Source organism: Microtus oregoni, unplaced genomic scaffold, assembly GCF_018167655.1.
Source record: "Microtus oregoni isolate MIOR12 unplaced genomic scaffold, Mior012 000004F_ref0000308, whole genome shotgun sequence".
NCBI lineage: Eukaryota > Metazoa > Chordata > Mammalia > Rodentia > Cricetidae > Microtus > Microtus oregoni.
In genome coordinates, this window is record NW_024543063.1 from 4,519,247 (window position 1) to 4,540,215 (window position 20,969).

Genomic DNA, 20,969 nt, shown 5'->3' on the forward strand with positions numbered 1-20,969 from the left:
GATGACTATTCCTGCACAGTTGGCTGGGGGGACATTAAGTGGTGCAATACCATTAGAAATGGTTTAGAAGATCTTCAAATGGTACTACAGCCCAGCAGTGTGCTTTCTAGTATTTGCCCAGGGATTCAAGTACACACCCAAGCTTAATCTCTGTGCTCCTAGCAGCTGAAACAGAAATGACCCTCAGGACCTTAGCAGGTGAGTGGCTTGATAGGTTGGATCACCGTGCACTGCAATTGTGCAGCAGTGTGGAGAACTTACACGCAGTGTCCTTAAGCAGGACAAACACATAGCCACCCCTCACCGCTCTAGTCATATAAAACTGAACTCAGCAAAACAGTATTGGAGAATCACCAACAAAGGGACAAAGGGAACAGTCTGGAATTGGGACTGTTCAAAGTCTGTTTGGTGATGATAATCCATGTAGGGAGGTGAGTGTCCATAATTTGAGCCTTAAAACTTATGAGCCCCCAAAGTGCAATGTATCATGTGTTAGCTCCCAGGCCTGTAAAATTTAGTCTTGCAAAAAATCCAGACCACAAGATTCCCATGAATAAACTTCATGTTAATTATATGTTAAAATAGTATTTTTATATCTCAGGTTAAGTAGAATACTAAAGTTAATTTTACCCATTTTTTTCTCATTTTTATGTAGCTACTAGAAAATGTAAATTACATGTGTAGCTCACACATTTCTGTTTGACTGTGGTGTTTCACTTGATTAACGAGTTTAGTTTAATCACTGGTATAAATCTGATGTAATGGGAAAGGCCAGTTGTTGATAGAATTTAAATGCTTGATTTTGTGTTATTTTATACCACATTGAAGGTAGCATTTAGAAAGAAAGCAATACTATTTGTTTTTCTAACTACAGTAATATGAGAACTGCCTTTAGTTTTATTCTGTTTATTTATTGTTTTTTTTTCTTTCTTTTTTTTGGGGGGGGTGCTACTGGGACTTGAACTCCAGGCCTCACACATGCTAGGCAGGTACTTTTCCATTGACGTACATCCTCTAGTTCCAAAGACTTCCTCTTTGAAAAGGTCTGGTCAGCGAACGAGCATCTTCCTGCCGACTTTGTCTGCATCCTAGGCTAGAAATCAGGGCGAGTTAGAAACTGTTCTGTGTTCCTAACTTTTGGGATATGAGGATATGTGAGTCTGTGTTGTGGGGGTGGGGTGAGTATGAAGTTACAAACTTTATATGGTGGGTGTGTAAATAGGTACAGTGATAGGGCATGAACTATAGGAGTTAGGGGATACAAACTTAGCCAGGGATAGGATTTGGATCCTTCCTTAGTGAGTTAATCCCAGGGTGAGGTGTGTTAGCTTGGCATTTGAAGGGCATACCAAGGCTATCTGCTGGCATTTCTTCCCAAGTGGCTGCTTGTTCCTGGCATGCAAAGAGAGAAATGCTGAGAACCATGGGTAAGGGGGCTGCTCCTTACAAGGGAGCTGGTTATGGGGACATGAAGGTTCCCTTCTGCAATCTCTAGAGTCCCACAGAGGCCCCACTGGCTGTACATCATAACTGCCAGCTACAGCTGCAGCTCCAGGAAGTGTTTCTAGAGGACGAGGTAGGCAGCACTGGGAGCTGTGGCTCTGGTTCAAGGCAGGTGGTCCACAGCAGCCTCTTATTTCAGCTCATTTGCAGACTGTGCAGAAAAGTGGGTTTTATTTAATATTGACAGCATCTCGAGAGGTGAGATGAGTAAGCAGAGATCTACTGGATCTGGAGTGACCAGATTTCCAACTGTTCTTCAGTAGGAAGAAACCCTGTCATGAAACGTAACATTTCTTTTAATTACCATATTTAAATTGTTTTCCTGTAGTTGACCATCTTTTTAACACACACACAAACACACCCCATCTGTGTTGTAGGAAAGAGAAAAGGGACGTCAAGGACCCCGTTGTAACTTAGCATTGAAGAAGTCTTCAGAGCTGCCCTCTTAGATTTGTTTCTGAGAGTCCCTTTAGTACATTCTTTGCATTATATGCTTTCAGATATTTAAATATATACTTGTGCTGACATGTCTGAGAGCTCCTAGTCTAGATTCACATAACTCCAGATACATGGATGCTGAGTACTGTATATTCAAATAAATCATTTGACGAAGTCTAAGCTAGAAAATGGGCAAATGTGTTTCGAGTCTTTAAGCAGATCTCCTGTCTTCAAGACCATAGACTGTTTCATGCTCTCAGAGTTCAGAGGAAGACTTGGTTAAAGGTCATTTAGGGTGGCCACAGTGCCCAGTACTTAATCCTGCAGCCCAATTCCTGCCTCCTCCTCTCTGCTCTGAGCATCTATCTACTTGCAACCATTCCCATCTAGCCATTTTTAGGACTTTTAAGTTGTGTTTGGCCATTAGAAGTTTACTTCCTCTAGTTACTTCCAGGGTAGAGATTCAAGCTGCTGTTGAACTGTCCCAAAAAGGAGATGGCTGGGGGATTTGTTGTCGTGGGCATGAGTGATAGACATATTCTGCAAAAGGAAAATCCTCAAGGGATCCTGTGCTTGAGGAGACAGACAGATGTGGGCATTACCAGCACTTGCTAGGAGTTCATGCTGCCCCATCTCACTGCCTGAAGCCTTTCTTGTATTTCTCATGGCCGGGCCCACTGATCGTCTACTGCTTGCATCCTAAAGACAACCCCTGTGAGGGCTTAGGAATCCCAGAGAGCAGTTCTGGTCAGAGAATGGGCCGTAGGGTACTGTTGCTTGTTTTGGTTTACTCTGACCTCACCCTGGAGAAGAAGGACTAACAAAAGATCACATTTCAAAACTTGATATGCCAAGGCTTGGGATGCCTGGATACACTGACATCTGTCTTTGTGTTTTTCCAGGAAGACACAGCACAGCTCCCTTGACCAGAGCTCTCCGCCCCAGAGTGGGGTATCAGCCTCCTACAACCACCCAGTGTTGGGAATGTATGATGCCAAAGATGACTTCCCTCTTAGGAAAACAGGTCAGTGTGCAGTCTGCTGCCTGAGCACTTCCATCCTGACAGCAGTCTAGGGACCCCTTTTGAGCCACAGGTAGTACTTGGACATCTTGTGCTAGTTTAGGATACTGGCTTTTGCATTCTGATACTGCTTAAAATGACCCTAAGCTTCCCTGTGATTTATCCCTAAAGCAATTAGTCTCATACATGTACTCCTGCATTGTAGAACTTGTCCTCATCCCCAGAGCACCTTGTGTAACCTCCTTGGGAGTGTGCTCTGCTCTACAGTCCAGAGCAGAAGGGTAGTTCCAGGAGTAAGACAGCTCCTGTGGATGTGCTGGCCAAGGTCAGTGAGGATGTAACTCTCTATGGCTTCTGGTAGCACCAGACAGGGATGATCAAGGTGTCCAGAGTGAAGGCAAGTCCCCGTGAGAAAGATGTGCTGGGTCCTGCAGGGACACCACTGTTGGCCCACAGCTTTGTACATCAGCTCTTAAAAACAAAGACTGTAAAGGGGACTAGACTGTTGTCAAAACAAGAGGAATATGCTAGAAGTGAAGACAAACCAGGACATTCTTGGTTTGGGGGGTGATTGTTGTAGAGGATGGGGACTTTAGAGAAGGGCTGTGGATATTACGATTGGGATGGCGAGAAGGGGGGGCTTTCTGGAGGTTTATTGAGAGGGTGTGGAACTACATAACCTCAGCCTTTGTAGTGAGGGTGTAGCCCCAACCTGCAGGGCAGTGCAGGAGACTTCTTTCTGGACTTCCTTCAGAAATGAGGTTCGAGGGGCATACCTGCTTTTACTAAACAAGTCAGGGAAATTACAAGTTTCTGTTATCTAAGCAAGGCTGCACTAGAGCTTTGCATAGTGGCTTCTTTGCAAGGCATCACAGAGACAAACAGGCTCACCTGTTACTCCTTCCTAAACTAGGAAGTTTCAGAGGACTGTCAGGTATAATTTGGCATGTCTTTGAGCAAACAGAAACCAGGGGCTGCTAGTTGAATGGAGGGACATTTTATATTAACTCGGCCTAAACAGGGCTTGACTAGTATTAGAAGTGTGTGAGATGGAATGGCCATGTCGGATTTGTTGCATTCCTGGTAGATACAGACTTGCTATGGAAGGACAAAGACACAGCCTAAATGCAGAGTAGTCAGCCCTCACTGAAGGATAGACCTCCTGAAAATACCCCAGACAGCTTCCTCCAGAGCTCAACGGGAGAAAACAGTGCGTACCACTGTCCTGACGGGCCCAGAGCACTAAAGCAGCAGGACTGCAAGCTATTGTTCTTCTTCTACCGATGGTGGTGCTAGTGGTCCTAGTCTCAGGAGCCTTCCAGTAATTGGTAGTATGCTCCTTCAGAGATTGTCAAAACAGGTGACAGAACACTTACATCACTAGCCACTGGTAGTCACCACAGCCATGTGGCTCTCCATGGTTGTCCACAGGGCCCTAATGCTTCTCCAGGGATCTCAGCCTACCCCTGTTGGTCCTTGCATTTCTCTGGAGACTGTTGAAAGCCAAGTCACAGCCATGTTGACTTCAAGCCTTGTCATCCAGCCCACATACAGACCCCACACCCTGAGAATAGAGGAAGGAAAGAATGCTTTTTACACTCTGGAGAGGCTCCAGAAAAACTTTAATTAAGGTTTGGTTACATTCCAAATTTTAAGAGGCACCACCAGCTCATGAATAATACTACTAATAAGGAGTCCAGAGAAAGTGGAAATCCTTAATTTCTTATGGTATTCAGGGAAGTGGCCTGCAGAACACTGAATATGGCTTCTTCCAGCCCTTGATGCTGCCAATGCTAAACGCACTTGTGTGTGTTTCCGATGAAATGGTGATGTGAAAGACACAGTGAGTGAGGTTTCCTGCGTGAGGTACCATGTTGAGTTAAAATGACAGTCTCAAATAACTATATCTGAATCGTTCCTGGCTCTGACTTTATACTACTTTATGTTGACTTTGCAAATAGTTTGCCCATCTCAGTCTGTAAAGGATTTTAATCTTTATACATAAAGTGAAATAAACCCTTGGCAATCTCCAGCTGCTTTCTTCTGTACTCCAAGCATATTTGCATAGGCCTTGGTGGCCTTCCTGAGATACCTGCTTACACATATTCTGTATCTGTCTTCCTTCTCTCATGAAAATATCATGCGGCTTGCCTGATCTTTTTTATGCTCAGAACTCAACTGTCTGAGTTCATCCCCAGCTATTCACACATTAGTGGCTTAGGAGACACTCTTCACCCAGCTGATCTTAGAAGCAGTTGAGTGAGTCAAGGAAGACCTGGAAGAAGTCTTTGCTCCACTCCCTCAACTGCTGGATAGACTGGACTCTTCCACCCTGTGACTTGTCCTACCAAGCCTTTCCCTCAGCTCCACTTAGCATAGGGCCACATGGAAATGACCCAGCTCAGTGGCCCATGCCTATGGCATCTGTATGCACCTACAGGGCCTTCCTGCAGTGTGGAAACGAGCTATGGTAAGGGAGCAGCTTTTGTCAGTTTGAGGTTCTCGTCTCTTATGAACCAGTCAGACCCAACCTGCCTTTACTTCTCTGGGAAGCTGTTTAGGAAACCTGCTTAGTCCCACTCTTCCCAAGAATCTTAAATCTGCACTTTGCCTGAGCACTTATCCTAAAGAAGATTCAGTTGATGACTCGAGCCAGAGCTTCCTCAGGCCTCCTCCTTAGAACCCTGACCTGTGTGTGTGTGTGTGTGTGTGTGTGTATGCATGCATGCACACGTGCACCACATGAAGGAAGGGGACTTCTCCCAGGATTCAGAGAGACTAAGGTGACATCTCACAACTTCACATATCAACATGTTGCCCAAGCTTGACAGGATAGACACAGGGAGTTCTGGCAGGTTGGCTGGCTTGACACTCCCAGGCTGTACTTCTCTGGAAGCTGAAGAGTCCCATGCCTTTTTGCATCAGGGTTTCCCACTGAGTTTCCCACTAGTTCCATCATGGCCTCACAGTTGCAGGTACTTACACAACTCTGTCTACAGGAGAACTGTTTTAAAAAACAAGCCAGGTCCCAACCTCAGCTGTGCCTTTAGCCAGTGTCAGCAAAGAAAGTCAGGGTCTGAGCTGTACTTCATTCAGTTCAGAGAAACAGCCTATCCAGTCATAAACCTCATGCTTCGGAGTTTCAGTTGGCCTTCACAGAGTCTGCAGGGATCTGGCTGGTGTTTGCTCGTGGATTGTGAGATGCGGGTGTCCTCGGGTGAACAACAAAGCCTGTGATTTGGAGGCTGCAGTGGTTTCACGGTTGACTGAAAGGTGCCTTTGTCAAGTCTCCTCAGATTTCAAAGCAGCCCTACTTTAAAGTTCCAGGTGAATTGTTTAGGAGACCATTATTTAAGAGACATCCTCACTGAGTGATTGTCATACTTCAGTGGTTTCTGCTATGCCCAATAAATCAGACAGTGAGACTGTGGTAATGTCATCAGGGTGAGATGGAAGCACAGTCCCAACCCACTGCACCCACTAATGGGACTAACAGGAGCTTGAGCCAACTAGCAGAAGAGTCCTGCTTCCATACTGTACTTCAGTGGAAATTTACCAGCTGTGTGTATTTTAACCACCGGTGTGATGCCCATGACCCCAGCTGTGTCTGCCTGGCTGTAACGACATCTCCCTTCAAACAGCTTCTGAACCCAACCTGAAGTTAAGGTCAAGGCTTAAGCAGAAAGTAGCTGAGAGACGGAGCAGCCCCCTGTTGCGCAGGAAAGATGGCCCTGTGGCCACTGCTCTTAAAAAGCGACCCCTGGATGTCACAGGTATGTCAGAGAACAGGTAAGCCCAACCTATTCCACCCCATCCTAATACATACCCTCTACTCTGAGACCTCTAACAAGTGTGTCAACCCAACACAATTACCTCATGCTAGGCCCAGCCACCTAGAGGTGGGGGACTTAAATGGCTGGCTTAGTTCCCCCCACGGGCTGCCAATGGGCCTAAGTGAGAGAATTGTCTTGCCTGGCATTTCAGGGTTATACCCAGAGCTTCTCTGAAGGTGGGTTTAAAACTGCATGTTTCTGCCTGCTTTCTGCTGCCCTCGGGCATCTTGGGGCCTTGGAGCCTTCCAGATTGTTCCCCACCAGTGTGCCCAGCTGAGCAGAGGAAGGAAGAGCAAGGAGCTCAGCTAGTTACACTTCAGTGAACAAACTGGCCCCACCTGCTGGTGGACAAGCAGCAGGATACAGCCCTCCCCACCCCAGGAAGTTCCTTCAAGCACTTTCCTCTTAGGTTAAGTCCTCACCTCGACTGGGCTCATCCCATCACTAAAAATGTTAGCATCTAGGGAAAAGTAAGCTGTCAGAGCTGACCTAGAGGGAGTTCCCACCTTGTAAACACCGTTTGAAGGCCAGGGTTCTAGTTCTTGGTCTGTGAGTAGCACCTGCCCAATTGGTTTGTTTGTTTCAGTGAACGTACTGATATCCCAGGGGAAAACAAAAGGGCTCCTGTGCTGCCATCCTTCAGAGCTAGTACCCAAGTCTCATTTACCTGCCATCAGGACAGAGGAGTATGTGACCTTCTAGACACAGAGCCACTGTGAGCCCTCACTCCAGGACGGGCTCATAGATCTTGAATCTGTGCAAAGAAGATCATGCCACTTGTGTACCTGGGAACTCGTGTTTGTCAGTCTTCCTTTCCATGCAGCTGTCTGTCCCCTGCTTGTCCTCTTAGAAACTCCTTATTTAGAGGCACAAAGAAGCGTTAAGACCTTAAGAACTCAGTTTTATCATGGTCTTCATGCAGCTGTCTGTCCCCTGATTATACTATTAGATATGTCTTGTCTAGAGAGACCAATAAGTGTTACAACAGACACTCACCTGTCTCTCACTGAGAAATTTAATTGGGAGTTGTAGGGGCACATGAGTAGATGCTGTTCACACTGATGTGCAGCCTGGCTGCCTATAGCAGCACCTGGTATGAGCCAGTCCTTGTGCGTGCCTAGGCTCTGAGATTACACTGACAAATGTGTGAGACAGGGTCTCCAGCAGGCTGCTCTGGGTGCCTCACACCTCAATGACTGCTGTTGCTTAATGCTCCTTGAGAGGCAGTTGAGACTGGGCTGAGCACAGACCCAGTGAGAAGAGGTGCATGACCTGTGGGATCTTGCTGTCTGTGTGAGGCACAAGCCAAAGGAGATGTCCTGGGGAGGCCAGCATGACAGAACAGGTCATTGCTGAACTATGTTATATGAGAGTCTGCCCTCAAGACAAGGGCAAGGTCAGTAGAAGCTATGCTGGGTATGGAAAGCTGTGGAGAAGAAGATGGCGTCTGAGCTACAGCCTGATGAATAAGTAAAACTGGGAAACAGACTGTGCTACCCAGGTTACTATAACCACCTGGGCAGCTGTGACAAGAAAGACTCTCCAATTAGGACTATTCTCAGGCAACAGAGAGAAAGGGACTCTGACTAGGATTGATTCAGGTAGAACAAGGGAACAGCAAAGGTCCTTAAGGAGAGGCCTACACCCTATATGGAGGTCCCTGAATCGGCCAGGGAACACAGGTTCACATGCCGCTCCTCCCAGCTGGAATAAAGTTCATGCTGGTTGAAGAGCATAAAGAAACAGCAGTGCTGCCTGGATCAGGGTTCACACTGAGGGCCTCCCTGTCCAAGGGTAGTGGGTGAAATCCTCAAGCAAAGCACCTGTGTTAAGAAGTAACATGGAAGTACCTCTTAATCCCAGGTAGACTCTTGAACTCCCAGCTGGTAAAATCCAGGGAAATAACATCACACCAGAGTGAACTAGTTGGCTTTTGGAGGAGAGGTACAGAGAAAGGATCGACTGAGTCCTGTGCTCACGATCAATGTCTGTGGCGTGGTTCTTACCACAAGCACTGGATGCAGGATTCTAGAGCGGAGGTAGGGTGTAGGCAGCTGCTAGATGGTGAGAAGTGGCTTCATGTTACTGGTGGATGACCCAGTCCACAGAGAACCAAGCCTTCCCCATCTGCCAAGATTAATGTGAAGATATCTTTGCCCTAGTGTACTTAAGTCCAGGGCAAGTGAAGTCACTATGCACAGCTTCCTCTTGTGAGTGGGGTGAAAGGGTGCCCTGTTTAGAACTCAAGCCAACTTCCTGCTCGCTCTGAAGAGGTGTGAGCATCTTTGCTCCTTCTGTCTTGCAAGGCTATTCTTATAGACAAATTTCAGAATCAGCTCTGCAAGAGCCCTGTTAGCTGGGTGAGTGAGTGACTGTGCTCTGTTAAGGAAGGGTATCTCTGAGCCCCTTCAGAGTCCCACTGTGTCCAAGTTTGGGGCTAGACTGATCTCAGAGTGCTGTTGATGATGGACTGATAGCTGAACTTTTCAGGAAAGCAGTTTGTGTGTCTTTGAGAGCTGTTAACCAGATGATGCCATTGTCAAAACGTCCCTGAGCCAGACATCAGAATCTCAGTATATGCCTCTGAACATAGAGAGTAGCCAGCCACACAGAGAGGTTGGAGATAGCAGCATCCAGCCCATAGGCAGAAGAGTGATGTGCCTGGCCCTCTGGTCAGAGGCAAGCCCAAGACATACAAATATCTGTTGAGACTACTGTGTGATTTCAAACTGCACTGGGGAGCTGCAGAAGCCACTGCCTGTGTTTCCTGACTGCTAGGTAGTTGATAGTAAAGTAAGAAGATTGCATGTAAACTGAGCAGTCACAATAGGTTGGTTTAGTTTGGAAATTGTTTTTATAGAGACAATGAATTTGACCTTTTGCTGTTTAAAAAAAAGCCCGCTGGGCCTTTGTGTTCACTGGTCTTTTGTCTGAATATTACTAAGTGTTTAAGAGCTTGCCTTTCTGATGTTTCAAGCCATCTTGAAATTCAAAAGAGCTGTGGAATGGGTAATGTGTATATTGTGAAGAGCTCAGCCATGCATCCACAGAGCTTCAGCTTTGAGAGGCTCATGGGAGGTCAGCAGCAAAGCCAAGACCGACGGAATCGTGTTGCCATCCCTGCTTTGAAATCCTGCCCTGTTCTGCCTGCCAGTAGGCTAGGAAGCAGAAACCCAGGGAAGCAGTACGGTGCTCTATGTCTCTCCAGTGCCCAACCCCAACTTGCTGTCTCTCACCTACAGACTCCGCGTGCAGCAGCGCCCCTGGCTCCGGCCCCAGCTCTCCCAATAGCAGCTCTGGCAACGTCAGCACTGAAAATGGCATCGCACCCACCGTGCCCAGCGCTCCAGCTGAGGTGGGTCAGTCACAGACTCACATAGGCCAGACATCCCCACCAGTACCTGCCTTGTGCCTGACTATCCAGTGAGGAGCAAAGCCTAGGAGTACCCTGGGCTTTCCAGGAGTTACTTCCCCATTCTCCTCATCATGGTCTTCCTGAAACATGAGGGCCTCAGTTCCTACCATATTGAGACCTTCCACCTTGCCTTTTCCCTGATCTTTCCCCAGGTATGTCACAGAAGCAGCTGCCACCATACACACTGTGTGCTGAAGCACATGGGGCAAGCAACAGGTGTGTGAGAATGGTTGTAGAGTGAAAAAGACGTATTTCAGAAATATACAAATTATAACAGCAAACCAAGTGTGGTAGAAAGGATCACAAATGGAGAGACAGTGGTTTCCCAAGTGGCTTTCTAGAACAGTAGGTCCCACGTCTGCACTTACTACATACTTCCCATCACTCCAAATCATCCCTGACCCACATGCCTGGCCCAGGATGCAGCAGCGGAGAAGGCTGCTTTCGAGTTTCCCATAGGTGAGGAAGGCAGGCTCAGGCCAAGCTGTGGGGGAAACACAGTTGAGAACTCAGACTGTAGTGGTGCCTCTACAGGTCAGGGTGGAGCAGAAAACCCTGAAACAGACTCTTGGGTTGAGCCAGAGCTGCTGTGTTCTGTGTGAGTGTACTGACTGGGAAGTTTCTTAGGAGCTCCCAGCTTACAGGAGTCTGTTATTATGTTCTTGCTGACTTTGTCATTTAGGAATGAATCTTGCCCTTCCAAAGACCTGATAGCCTCAGGTGGGATACATAGGCACAGTGCTTAGCATTTTCATTTCGGGTTTCTAGCCCCTTTATGCCTAGAAAGTTAGAAATAAGGGTCACTGCAAGAAGTAAGGTTCACTCGGTTGTACCTAGGTCCCTTTTACTTTATACTTGCATTTCTTTCATCACTTGTATTCTTTAGTCTTCCAGTTCAGTACTTCCTTGGGTTGCTAGGCATTTTAACAGTCCTTCTGTAGGACTGAGGTCATGACTGAGACCTACCTGTGATTAGCCTCAGAGCACAAGCACAAAACTGCTTCCCACCCTCAGATGTTAACTCTGCTTCCCTTTTGTTGGTCATGGACCCATTTACATATATGATGTGGGCATATACATATATGATGTATCACAGTAGTGTAACAGCTCCTCATTCAGGTAGAACACCCCTGCATCAGTTTAAGTTATGTGTTGATCTTTATAAAGCCTAAATATGTCAGTTGAGCACCCCATAAATTAGTAGAAGATACAGAACATCCCCAAGAGCAGTAAGGTTGCCAGTGTTTCTCATCACTGTCATTCTCACAGGCAGAACTGGCATTTGAGTACGGGATCAGATATTAGAATTGGAGGAGCTGTAACTGAGGGTCCTCATGTGTGGGGTCCTTTGAGAACCTCAAGTGTGTCCCTCTGTGCTCTCATTACAAACTGCGTGTGCTCACACTCCTGCAATGTGTGCATAGGTTCTGACCACTAGCCCTGATTCATAAAGGAACCCCAGAACTCCCAGGAAACTGACAAGCCCATCTTATAGCGGATGGAGCTGTGAGGGAATCTTCCTGCAAGTCACCAGTGTGCTCTGCCTGAAGACAGGAGACCCACACATACCCATGTTTTGTGTGAGCAAGTAAACAGAACCAAGCAGCTCTCTTTAGTTCCACAAGTAAATCAGCTAAGCAGCCATGTTGAGTGCTAAAAGAAATTATACCTTTGTAAACATTAGAAGGGCTGCTGATTTGTTCTCAGCTTATTACACTGCAACACAGCCCTGCTTCTCATGACAGCTAAAACATCTTCCCTCAAGTGAGATTTGAAAGTACTTTTATTTTTGACACATGCAAAGTATGTGCCCACGTGCACACACACCCTTTGATGATTAGTTACATTGTGTATGCATAAACTTTGTTAGCAAACTTCATGGTACCTAGAGCCCTTGCTCTGTGCCAAGAGGCACATATAAGGCAGCTATCCTCCTGCCTCCTGCCACAGCCCTGAAGCAGTCTAGTGCACAGCTCCCAGGTGGCTCCCCAAGGCATCACGAAAGTCAGGGTCTCTGACATGAGCACTAGGAAAGTAGCCATCTGTCCCATTGCAGGAAGGTAGAAATTGCTTTCAGGCCTGGGATGCAGATACGTGACCATTGTTCATCAATAACTTTCATCTTATGTACTTTTTTTCTGTCGTAGAAGTGAAATTTTATTGTGCTAAGACTGTTTCTCAGTCGCTGTTATATAGTACACTAAAAGATCTAAGAGATAACAAGATTGTTTATTAGTAGTAAACACCACATAATACCTGTGTATACTTGCCTCAAGCCAGGAACTGGCATCCTGTGGTCTCATTTGATGTGCCTTGAGGTGCCCAGCATGTAGGGATGTTGGAGATAAAACATTGTCCTTCTGAGCAGGTCCTATCCATTTACCTGCAAAGATTGATAGGGCACTCCAGACAGCAGGACCTGTCCCACCCCCCAACCTCAGGCAGAAATAGTATAAAACCTTACTTACTACATGTAACACTCTGTGTTCACCCCAGCACTAACCATAACCTAACCCTAACTATATCCAAAATCTTAACCCTACACTAAACCTAAATCTGAGCCTAAACCCAACACTACACTAAAGTTCTATACCTAACACAAATACTGACTCTAACCCTGGTCTTAACTCTAAACATAGCCCTAATTCCAATCTTAGCCTAGCCTACCCCTAACCCTAATCCTAACACTGGCTATAACTGTAGACCTAACATAAAATACTAACCCAAACCCTAGCTCTCACCCTAAACTTAATCCTAGCTCATATACTAGCCCTAAATGAAATTGTAATCCTGCCTCCAGCCCTAACTCTAAACTAGGTCTAAAACTAATCTAACCTCTAGTTCTAATTGTAGCTCCTGCACTAACTTTATACCAAAGTTGTAACCTAAACCTATCCACAATCCTAACTCTAAATTTAGCTCTGTCCCTAACCCCCAGGCCAGTACTAACTCTTAACAACAAACCTAGCAGCCCTAAGCTTACCTCTACCACTTCACACTAACAATAATGACAGAGCATTAATCACCAATAAATAGAAGGAACATCCATTAGAATTTTCAGTCCAGTTCCTGATTTCTATGTGCTGACATGCACAAATCCCTGTGTCTTTTGACTCTGACTGGCATGGATGAAGTCACATATTGCTGCCATCATGTGACTGCTTGGTGGCTGTCTTCCCTGTGTTTGGGAGCCATTTCCTTAGGACTGTTTCTTAACCATTGCATCCCTAGAGTGGAGCCTCACAATCAAGAACAACTCACCTTTTATGGCTTCCAAACACAGATTGCAAAATCAGTCTCCAAAGAGTACAGCCATTTATAATCCCACGGCCATGTGTTTCAGCTTTTCTGAGCTTTTAGAAAGTCTGCCAGTTAGATGACTCCGTAAATACGTTTTTCGGTCACTGATAAAGTTAAGCATTTTTTTTTCACTTCCCTTAATAGGGGTGCTTTTTGTTGTTGTCTTTATTGAGTTCTGCTCTCATGTTAATTGGTCTCTGGTTGACAAGTTCTTTTTTATTTTAGTCTTTTTGTCTTTCCTGTCCATTGTAGATCCTGTTGTCACCATTATCTACCTCTAAATAAGAACAGGGTTTTTCCTGTTCATCGGTAACTTTGTCCTTGGTTTCTGCTTTTGATATCATTCTTAGAAAAAATAAAACTACAAAAATATTTTTAAATATTTTTAAATGCGTTGTCCTAAATCTCCTACCCATAGTTTTTATTTTTGTAAGTAGACAAATTGAATAAAAACAAACAAGGTAGTGAGAGCTCTTTTGGAGGGGGAAAACTCAGGAATGGAAACACTGATTCTATACCTGTGGAAGATGCTATAGGCCACCGTCTGTGCAGCCTGTGTTTGCACCAGGTACCTACATGTCAGGACCTTATACTGTAAATGTCGTCTGTCTGTCCTTCCCCATCCGTCCCCGTCTCCCTTCATCTCCCCCCCCCCCCCCCCGTCCTAGATGTGCTGCTTATGTTGAAACATCTGTGGCAGACTCTCACAGTCACGATGTCTTCTGTCTACAGACGAGCTTGGCACACAGACTTGTGACTCGAGAAGGCTCAGTCGCCCCACTTCCTCTCTACACATCGCCATCCTTACCCAACATCACCTTGGGGCTTCCTGCCACTGGCCCTGCCGCTGTAAGTTGGCCTCCAGGGTTCTGTATGACATGGGGTGGATGTCTGCCTCAATCTCCACAGCCTGAAGAATATCGGGTTGTATCTTTCAGGGTGCAGCAGGCCAGCAGGATGCTGAGAGGCTTGCTCTCCCAGCCCTCCAGCAGCGGATCTCCTTGTTCCCTGGCACGCACCTGACCCCGTACCTGAGCACCTCGCCCCTGGAGCGGGATGGTGGAGCCGCTCACAACCCCCTCCTGCAGCATATGGTCCTGCTAGAGCAGGCACCCACCCAGGCGCCCCTTGTCACAGGTAAGAACCACAACCAGGTCTGTGGCAGTTAGTTCAGAGGCTTCTCCTTGGCCTCGTGTAGCTTATAGAGAAGGCTAGAAAGAACACCCAAAGCCCACACAACAGTAGTAACTGTGGGTCCCTATCTCAGCTCTGGCAAGGAACTATGTCCTTGGTGCTAAGAAAGCTGACCAAGGAGTAGAAGTCAATGCCAGTGCCCCTCTGTTTAGCCTCCTACTCTCTCTCAGACAGGTTTCCCTGCAGCTCAAGGAAGCAAGTGCATGAAGTTTAGAATTGACCAGGCAGACCCTGATTCTGCTCTATCTTAAGGATAAATACCTTTAGAAAAATACAAGTTAGAGAAAGATAGGAAATGTGTACAATTTACCTAGTGAGTGTGCTGTGTTTCAGAAGTTACGAATGTGGAATGTTTCCCACAAGACACATAACCCTACCTATTAGTGGCCTTGCCTAGTTCCATACCATCCTTAGGTCTGTAGGTAACTTCCTCATGGCCATGGCTTCTCTCAGAACCACAGCCAGAGCAACCCTAGGACTGGCCTGTACATGTTCCAGTGTTCCCGAGGGCCAGCCTCTGGCTAGTGTTTTGGAGTACCCCCCTCCTGCTGGTATGAGTCAGTCTGTGGGCTTGGTATTGTGTTCTTGCCTTGTGCTTTTTCATCTCCAGTGTGCATTGGCTCTCCCAAGCCAGTGATCTGGACAGGAACAGCATTTCTGGCTTCTGGTATCTTCTGAGACAGATGGACACCCCTGCCGCAGCTCTGGAGAGCAGTGTGCCAGTGACCAAGGGTTGCTCATTATGCTCAGGCCCCTTCCTGTCTGTTCTCTGGGAAGCTGCTCACTGTGGGCTTCATCTTCCCGTCTGTGGGTGAGATGCTAGCACAGAGTGATGAAATGGAAAGGCTCAGTTCCCATAGGCAGCATCCTGGTCTGTGCTGGTCTCCTGGTTGATCAACACTATTCCTTTGGGTTGGATTTGTGGTTTTGGTATTTGTTTGTCTGTTTACTTATTTGGTCCTTTGTTACTGTTTTGATATTAAATCTTGCTTTGTTGCCCTCAAACTTGGATTCTCCTGCCTCAGTCTCCTAAGTGCTGGGGTGTCAGGCCTGTGCTTGATTCACTTTCAGCCTCCAAACAGTTCAGCCCAGCAGTTCCACCCACTCTTCCTAGTGCCCCCTTCCTCCGTGGTCCTGATGCTGTGTCGTACTGGTTTCTTCTGTTCTCCTGGGGAAAGGAGCCTCCTGAACAGGGTTTCTTCTGTTCACCCATAATTGTCCTTAGAGGCCCAAGTTCCCCATTGTCTAGAACAGCGATAAATGATACTGTGTATAGGGTTCAAGCCTGTGAACATTCGAGCCAAAGTAGTACTACAGCATCCTACTACTTATGTGGCCATAGCCGCTCCTCTCAGAGCACTAAGAACAGTGCCCACTGGCAAAGGGGTCAGCTCTTAGCACAGACTCCAGCCTTACACCACAGTCCTCCTCTTGGGCAGACTGACCTGAGGAAGTATGTACTGCTCTGAGCTCACGTCTGTCCACTGTCCTCAGCATGCTGTGTGAGTCATTGCACTTGCCTGCTCTCTGCAGCCCATTCTCATGCCCCTAGAAGATTTGCCTCCTTCCCTGTGCTGCCCTCCCTTCCTCTCCCAATACCACTCTGTGTTTGATACAAAGTGAAGTCTCCTGTGGTGGAATCCACTGAAAGTCATTGTCTTGACAGTGCCTGGGTGTCTGATGGGGACAGGGTCTTGCTGTCAGTTTGTCTCTGAGTTTTGGCAGGCTGGCTACAAACTGTTCTTCTCTCTGGTAGTTGGGTATTGGGAAGGGGCTAGAACACCATCTCTGGAACACACGTGACAGGTGTGGCGGGCTGATCCTAGGCTGTTGCCACACTTCCGGAGTGCTCCTTGGGCAGAGCTCCTGGAGAGACTATATCAATGGGATCTTTAGGGGGCCTTGCTTTCAAATTACACTCTGCTCACCTCGCCCCTGCCCCTGAAAGCCCAGGCTCCAGGCTTATGTCCTCTAGCCGGAATTGGACCTGTTTATAGACAATTGTGTTTCATAGAAGGCCATGGGCTGGCAGGCATGTCGTTTTCTCCACTGGTTACTCAACAGCGTCTCTCCCCTCTCTTCTTCCTCTTCCCCTCTGCTGTTTTTTTTTTCCTCCATATTATCTTCAGACTGGTATCTTTCAGGCCTGGGGGCGCTGCCCCTCCACACACAGTCCCTGGTTGGTGCGGACAGGGTGTCCCCATCCATTCACAAACTGCGGCAGCACCGCCCCCTGGGGCGCACGCAGTCAGCACCCTTGCCACAGAATGCACAGGCCCTGCAGCACCTGGTGATCCAGCAGCAGCACCAGCAGTTCCTGGAGAAGCACAAGCAACAGTTCCAGCAGCAGCAACTGCACCTCAGCAAGGTGAGTCTGCCCAGCTGTCCTCAGGCCCCTCACCTGGAACCAGATGTCATACGCCTTGCTGTCTTCCTCAGCCTCTGCTCCTCCTCCACTGACCTTGAGTGGCTAAAGAGGGAAAGGAGGAGCACAAAGCATGTGCTCTGGTGTGTGGTCCAGAGTCTAGGGAGGTGTGCTGTTGTGTGGAGCCACTGTTTAGGTGTGTCCACAGCCTTCCTCACAGCCCATCTGCATGTCTAAGTACAGTGGACAACATCCTTGCAAGAAGCCTCTGCATCATTACCTGGAACAATCCACATAGGCAGTTCATTCAGGGGTTTTCTAGGGTCATTAGCCAAGTAGATCTTTAAGCAAACCCTAACCCAAGGCCTACAACTTTACAATGACATCGAGTCCCTGAAGCTTATTTTTCAAGTCACCTGGCACCTGCCGTCACTTAAATGTAGGAGTTACACCATCCAGAAGCAGCTTGGGACCAGGCAGCCTATAGAGTTCTCTGTGCTCACAGCTTGTCCAGGGTCTCTCAGCTCCATCTACAGGCGGAAGCCATGGGAAAAGTTAGTGCCGTGGTGCTGGCAAGCAGAGAAATGGAGGTTATTTAGTATGTTCCCATCAGATGTATTAGTCGGGTATCTTCAGCATCAGCTCAGATGAGTGTGTTGCAAACAGCCCAGTAGCTGTCGTCCAGGAGACCACAGACCTCATCTGACTGCTCATAGCAGCCAAATGGTGGATGGAAGATCCCCAGGGTTTATCCTGTGGTGACAGATGACAGTCAGAAAGTAAACCAGTCATGGATGGACCCTGCTATGCTTCACTCACAGGAGGTGACCAGGATAGGCAGAGCCACAGACCAGCGGTTCTTAATCTTACTAATACCGTGACCCTTTAATACAGTTCCTCATATTGCGGTGGTAACCCCTAAACCATAAAATTATCTCATTGCCTCTTCGTAGCAATAATTTTGCTACTATTGTAAATCATAATGCAAATATCTGATATGCAGGATATCTGATATGAGACCCCTGTGAAAAAAGGGTCATTCAACTCCCAAAGGTATCACAACCCACAGGAAGAGAACTGCTGTCCTAAGAGACATGAATTAAGTTAGTGGTTGTCAAGACCTGCAGCTTGGGAAATGGGATCAACTGTCAATGCATACAGCATTTATGTATGTATAGGGATAATGAAAATGTCACTAAGTTAGGTTGTAGTGGTGGTTATAGAGTTCTGTAAACTACTCAGCTGTTCAATTTAAAAGTATGGATTTTAGGGTGTATGAATTACATCTTTTCTCATAATCTGGGGTGAGATACATTCCAGAATACTAAGTAGGTGCCTGAAACTGGGCAGTACAGAATCCTGTGAGCAACAGCCAAACTGAGAATCAGGATGGCTACTAACCAGTACATTATGTGTGCACTAGGATGGGCGCCCATCCTCGGTGGGATGGAGTGGGCTAAGACAAGGTTTTATGATGCTAAACAGAATGGTATGCAGCTTAAAACTTAGAAATTGTTTATTTCTAGAATTTTCTATTTAATATTTTTAGATGTTGTCAGGGTCCAAGCCTTCCGTGGGTTGCCTAGGGAAGGTGGGAAAGGATCAGGGACAAGACTGTCCTGGAAGGTGACTGCGTGTGCAAAGGGATAGTCTAAAGGAGTCTAGAGAGCCCCACAATGAATCAGAGGTCCTGATGTCATATATTTCCAGGATAGAGAGAAGACAGGTGGCTCCTGTCCACACCTATCCCACCTTGATCCCTGCTGCAAGCTGAGAGGTCCAAGATTAAGCTGGTCTCCCAAGGAATTTTCTGCAGAACACATTCCCAGCACAGGCTCAGCCAGGCCACTCCTGCCTGTCAGTCACACTAATATCAGTTTCCCAGCCCCAAGCCCTTTAACCCACAGCCTTTATGCCCAGCACTCTGAGTATGTTAGAAGTTGGGGGCTCCAGGCATCCCATCATTTACACAAGAATGACATTTGCTGGGGATGAGACAGGCTCCTGCCAAGCGTCTACACTCCCAAGTGTCAAAAACACTTTCATATCCATCTCTCTAATGCCAACCTAGGCTTATTAATTTCATTATGTCACTACCTGAATGGTGTAGTAGGAGGTTTGAAGACAGGAACACCCATTCACGTGTGACATATTCTTGAAGATGACTTTAGAAGCTAGGTAATCTCACTGGGGTTTGTTACGTGATTGATTTGTGATAGCAAATGACAGTTGATTGAAATGTTTATACAATGTTTTCCTGGGACACCCAGGAAGACAATGATGCTCTCTGTGCTATCTGGCACCAGCGTTCCTGCCTTGCTGTGTGAGAAGCTTGCTCCCTAAGGGCCATCCACTCCCTTCTTGGCACAGTGGAGACCATGGCTGGGCTCAGTGCCCACTTTAAGCCATCATCTTAAAGTGCCGGTGCTCTAAAGGTGTGACAGGAGTATTTACTCATTCTAGAATTGTGTTTTCAGCAGACTTTGTGCTCTTTCCCACTTTCCAAGGGACAAAACAGGGCTGCCCAGCTAGCTACTCTTGACTCCTGGGGATTGGAATGGCAGCCTGTGTATCTGACTGGGTTTTGGTTCCTAACATGGGTGCTGTGCCCACATTAATGTGCTTCATAAAGGCATGGTAAGGGAAGAAACCTTCCCAAGGAAGAAGGCTGTCTAAGGGATGAGTGCAATGCTCAGCTTGGCAGGGAAGCACCCATTTTTCCTGCTGCCTCCAGATCCACCTCACCACAACCTTGTTTCAAAAAGTGGGAAGTTGTGCTCATAAATGTGCCTTCCTCTTTCAGTGGAAAAGTCCCGTTGTTGAAAGCAATTCTTGCAGCAGTGCTTGGTCTACAGGATCACTTGGTCTTTGTGCAGGCAGTGTTGTCCTCGCGGGGTGTTACTCTCTTTTGATATGAGAACTTGACTTCTGTGGGTGGTCTACCTGTGAGAATATCCAATAATTTTTAAATACCTTGCACTTGCCAGTGGGGTTCTGGCTCTGAACTCTAGTCTAGTGTTTTAATCCTGCTGCTCTGGATCTGGTAGTATGTGTGTTTTCATCCCTTAATAAAACAGGGAACTGATGTCCAAGAGGCCTCTGGACAACAGAAACTGACGTGTTGGTGAGCTGCTGCCTGCCTCCCTGCTGGCTTCTCTTGTCATGTTACCAGAGGCCAGGTTTGCTTCCCAAAGCGAGCTCTGCATTAAGATCAGTCTCTGTGACCACAAAGAAGCAGAGCTAAATTTTAAAGAGGGAGAGAGATTATCCCTGTTTGTAACTATGGCTCACAAAGACTAGTTGCACCAGCACCTGCGTCAGTGCTGAGCAGAGCAGCCCACCCACTGAAGGCCATGGGCCTGTTCTGCATCATTGACATGGTTCTGAGTGGCCCCCTGTTGCCATGGCAACATCCCTCATAAATACCCTCTGGAGGGAAGCCTAGCCAAGCTGTGGCCCCTTGAGAGTCTCTCCCTGCTCCCTGCCCCCTGCTCTAGAGTTCCTGCCTGCCTATCCACTGCTGCCAAGGCTACAAACTGACCAGGTGAGCAACCTGTACCCTACTTGGAGAGGAAACAGGAAAACCTCTCCTGGCAGTGGGGGCCAATTCACATATGAGAGAACAAGAAACCAAAAGCAAGAAGCTGAGCCTTCCCAGCATCAGGCATAGCAAATAGAAGAACCCCACAAACATGTACTGATGTGGACACTCACCCCACCTTTCTCAGAGGCATCCTCCTCAGCCACAGTCAGCCAGCTAACAGGAGCTCCTGTCCAGGGGTTCTAAGGGGACATTCCTTTACCTTACATGTTACTTTCAGTGTTGCCTTGATTATCTCAACAGACTCCAGCCTTTGGGAAAGTTGAACATTGTCCAGTGGGACACTGGAAACTATAACT

The 20,969-nt window shown here is 47.1% G+C and overlaps 1 protein-coding gene across 9 annotated transcripts in view; it reads left to right on the forward strand.

Moving 5' to 3' along the window:
* The window catches only part of Hdac4 (histone deacetylase 4), a 257,499-nt gene that overhangs the window by 191,381 nt on the left and 45,149 nt on the right, over nucleotides 1-20,969 (forward strand). For 7 of the 9 annotated variants that reach the window (XM_041649679.1, XM_041649678.1, XM_041649681.1 and 4 more), the window contains 6 exons: nucleotides 2,844-2,965; nucleotides 6,604-6,735; nucleotides 10,038-10,150; nucleotides 14,243-14,359; nucleotides 14,449-14,647; nucleotides 16,834-17,072. In XM_041649679.1, coding sequence (XP_041505613.1) covers nucleotides 2,844-2,965; nucleotides 6,604-6,735; nucleotides 10,038-10,150; nucleotides 14,243-14,359; nucleotides 14,449-14,647; nucleotides 16,834-17,072 — 922 coding nt within the window. The remainder of the gene's footprint in view (nucleotides 1-2,843; nucleotides 2,966-6,603; nucleotides 6,736-10,037; nucleotides 10,151-14,242; nucleotides 14,360-14,448; nucleotides 14,648-16,833; nucleotides 17,073-20,969) is intronic. The other 2 variants (XM_041649680.1, XM_041649682.1) reach the window with 1 other exon arrangement.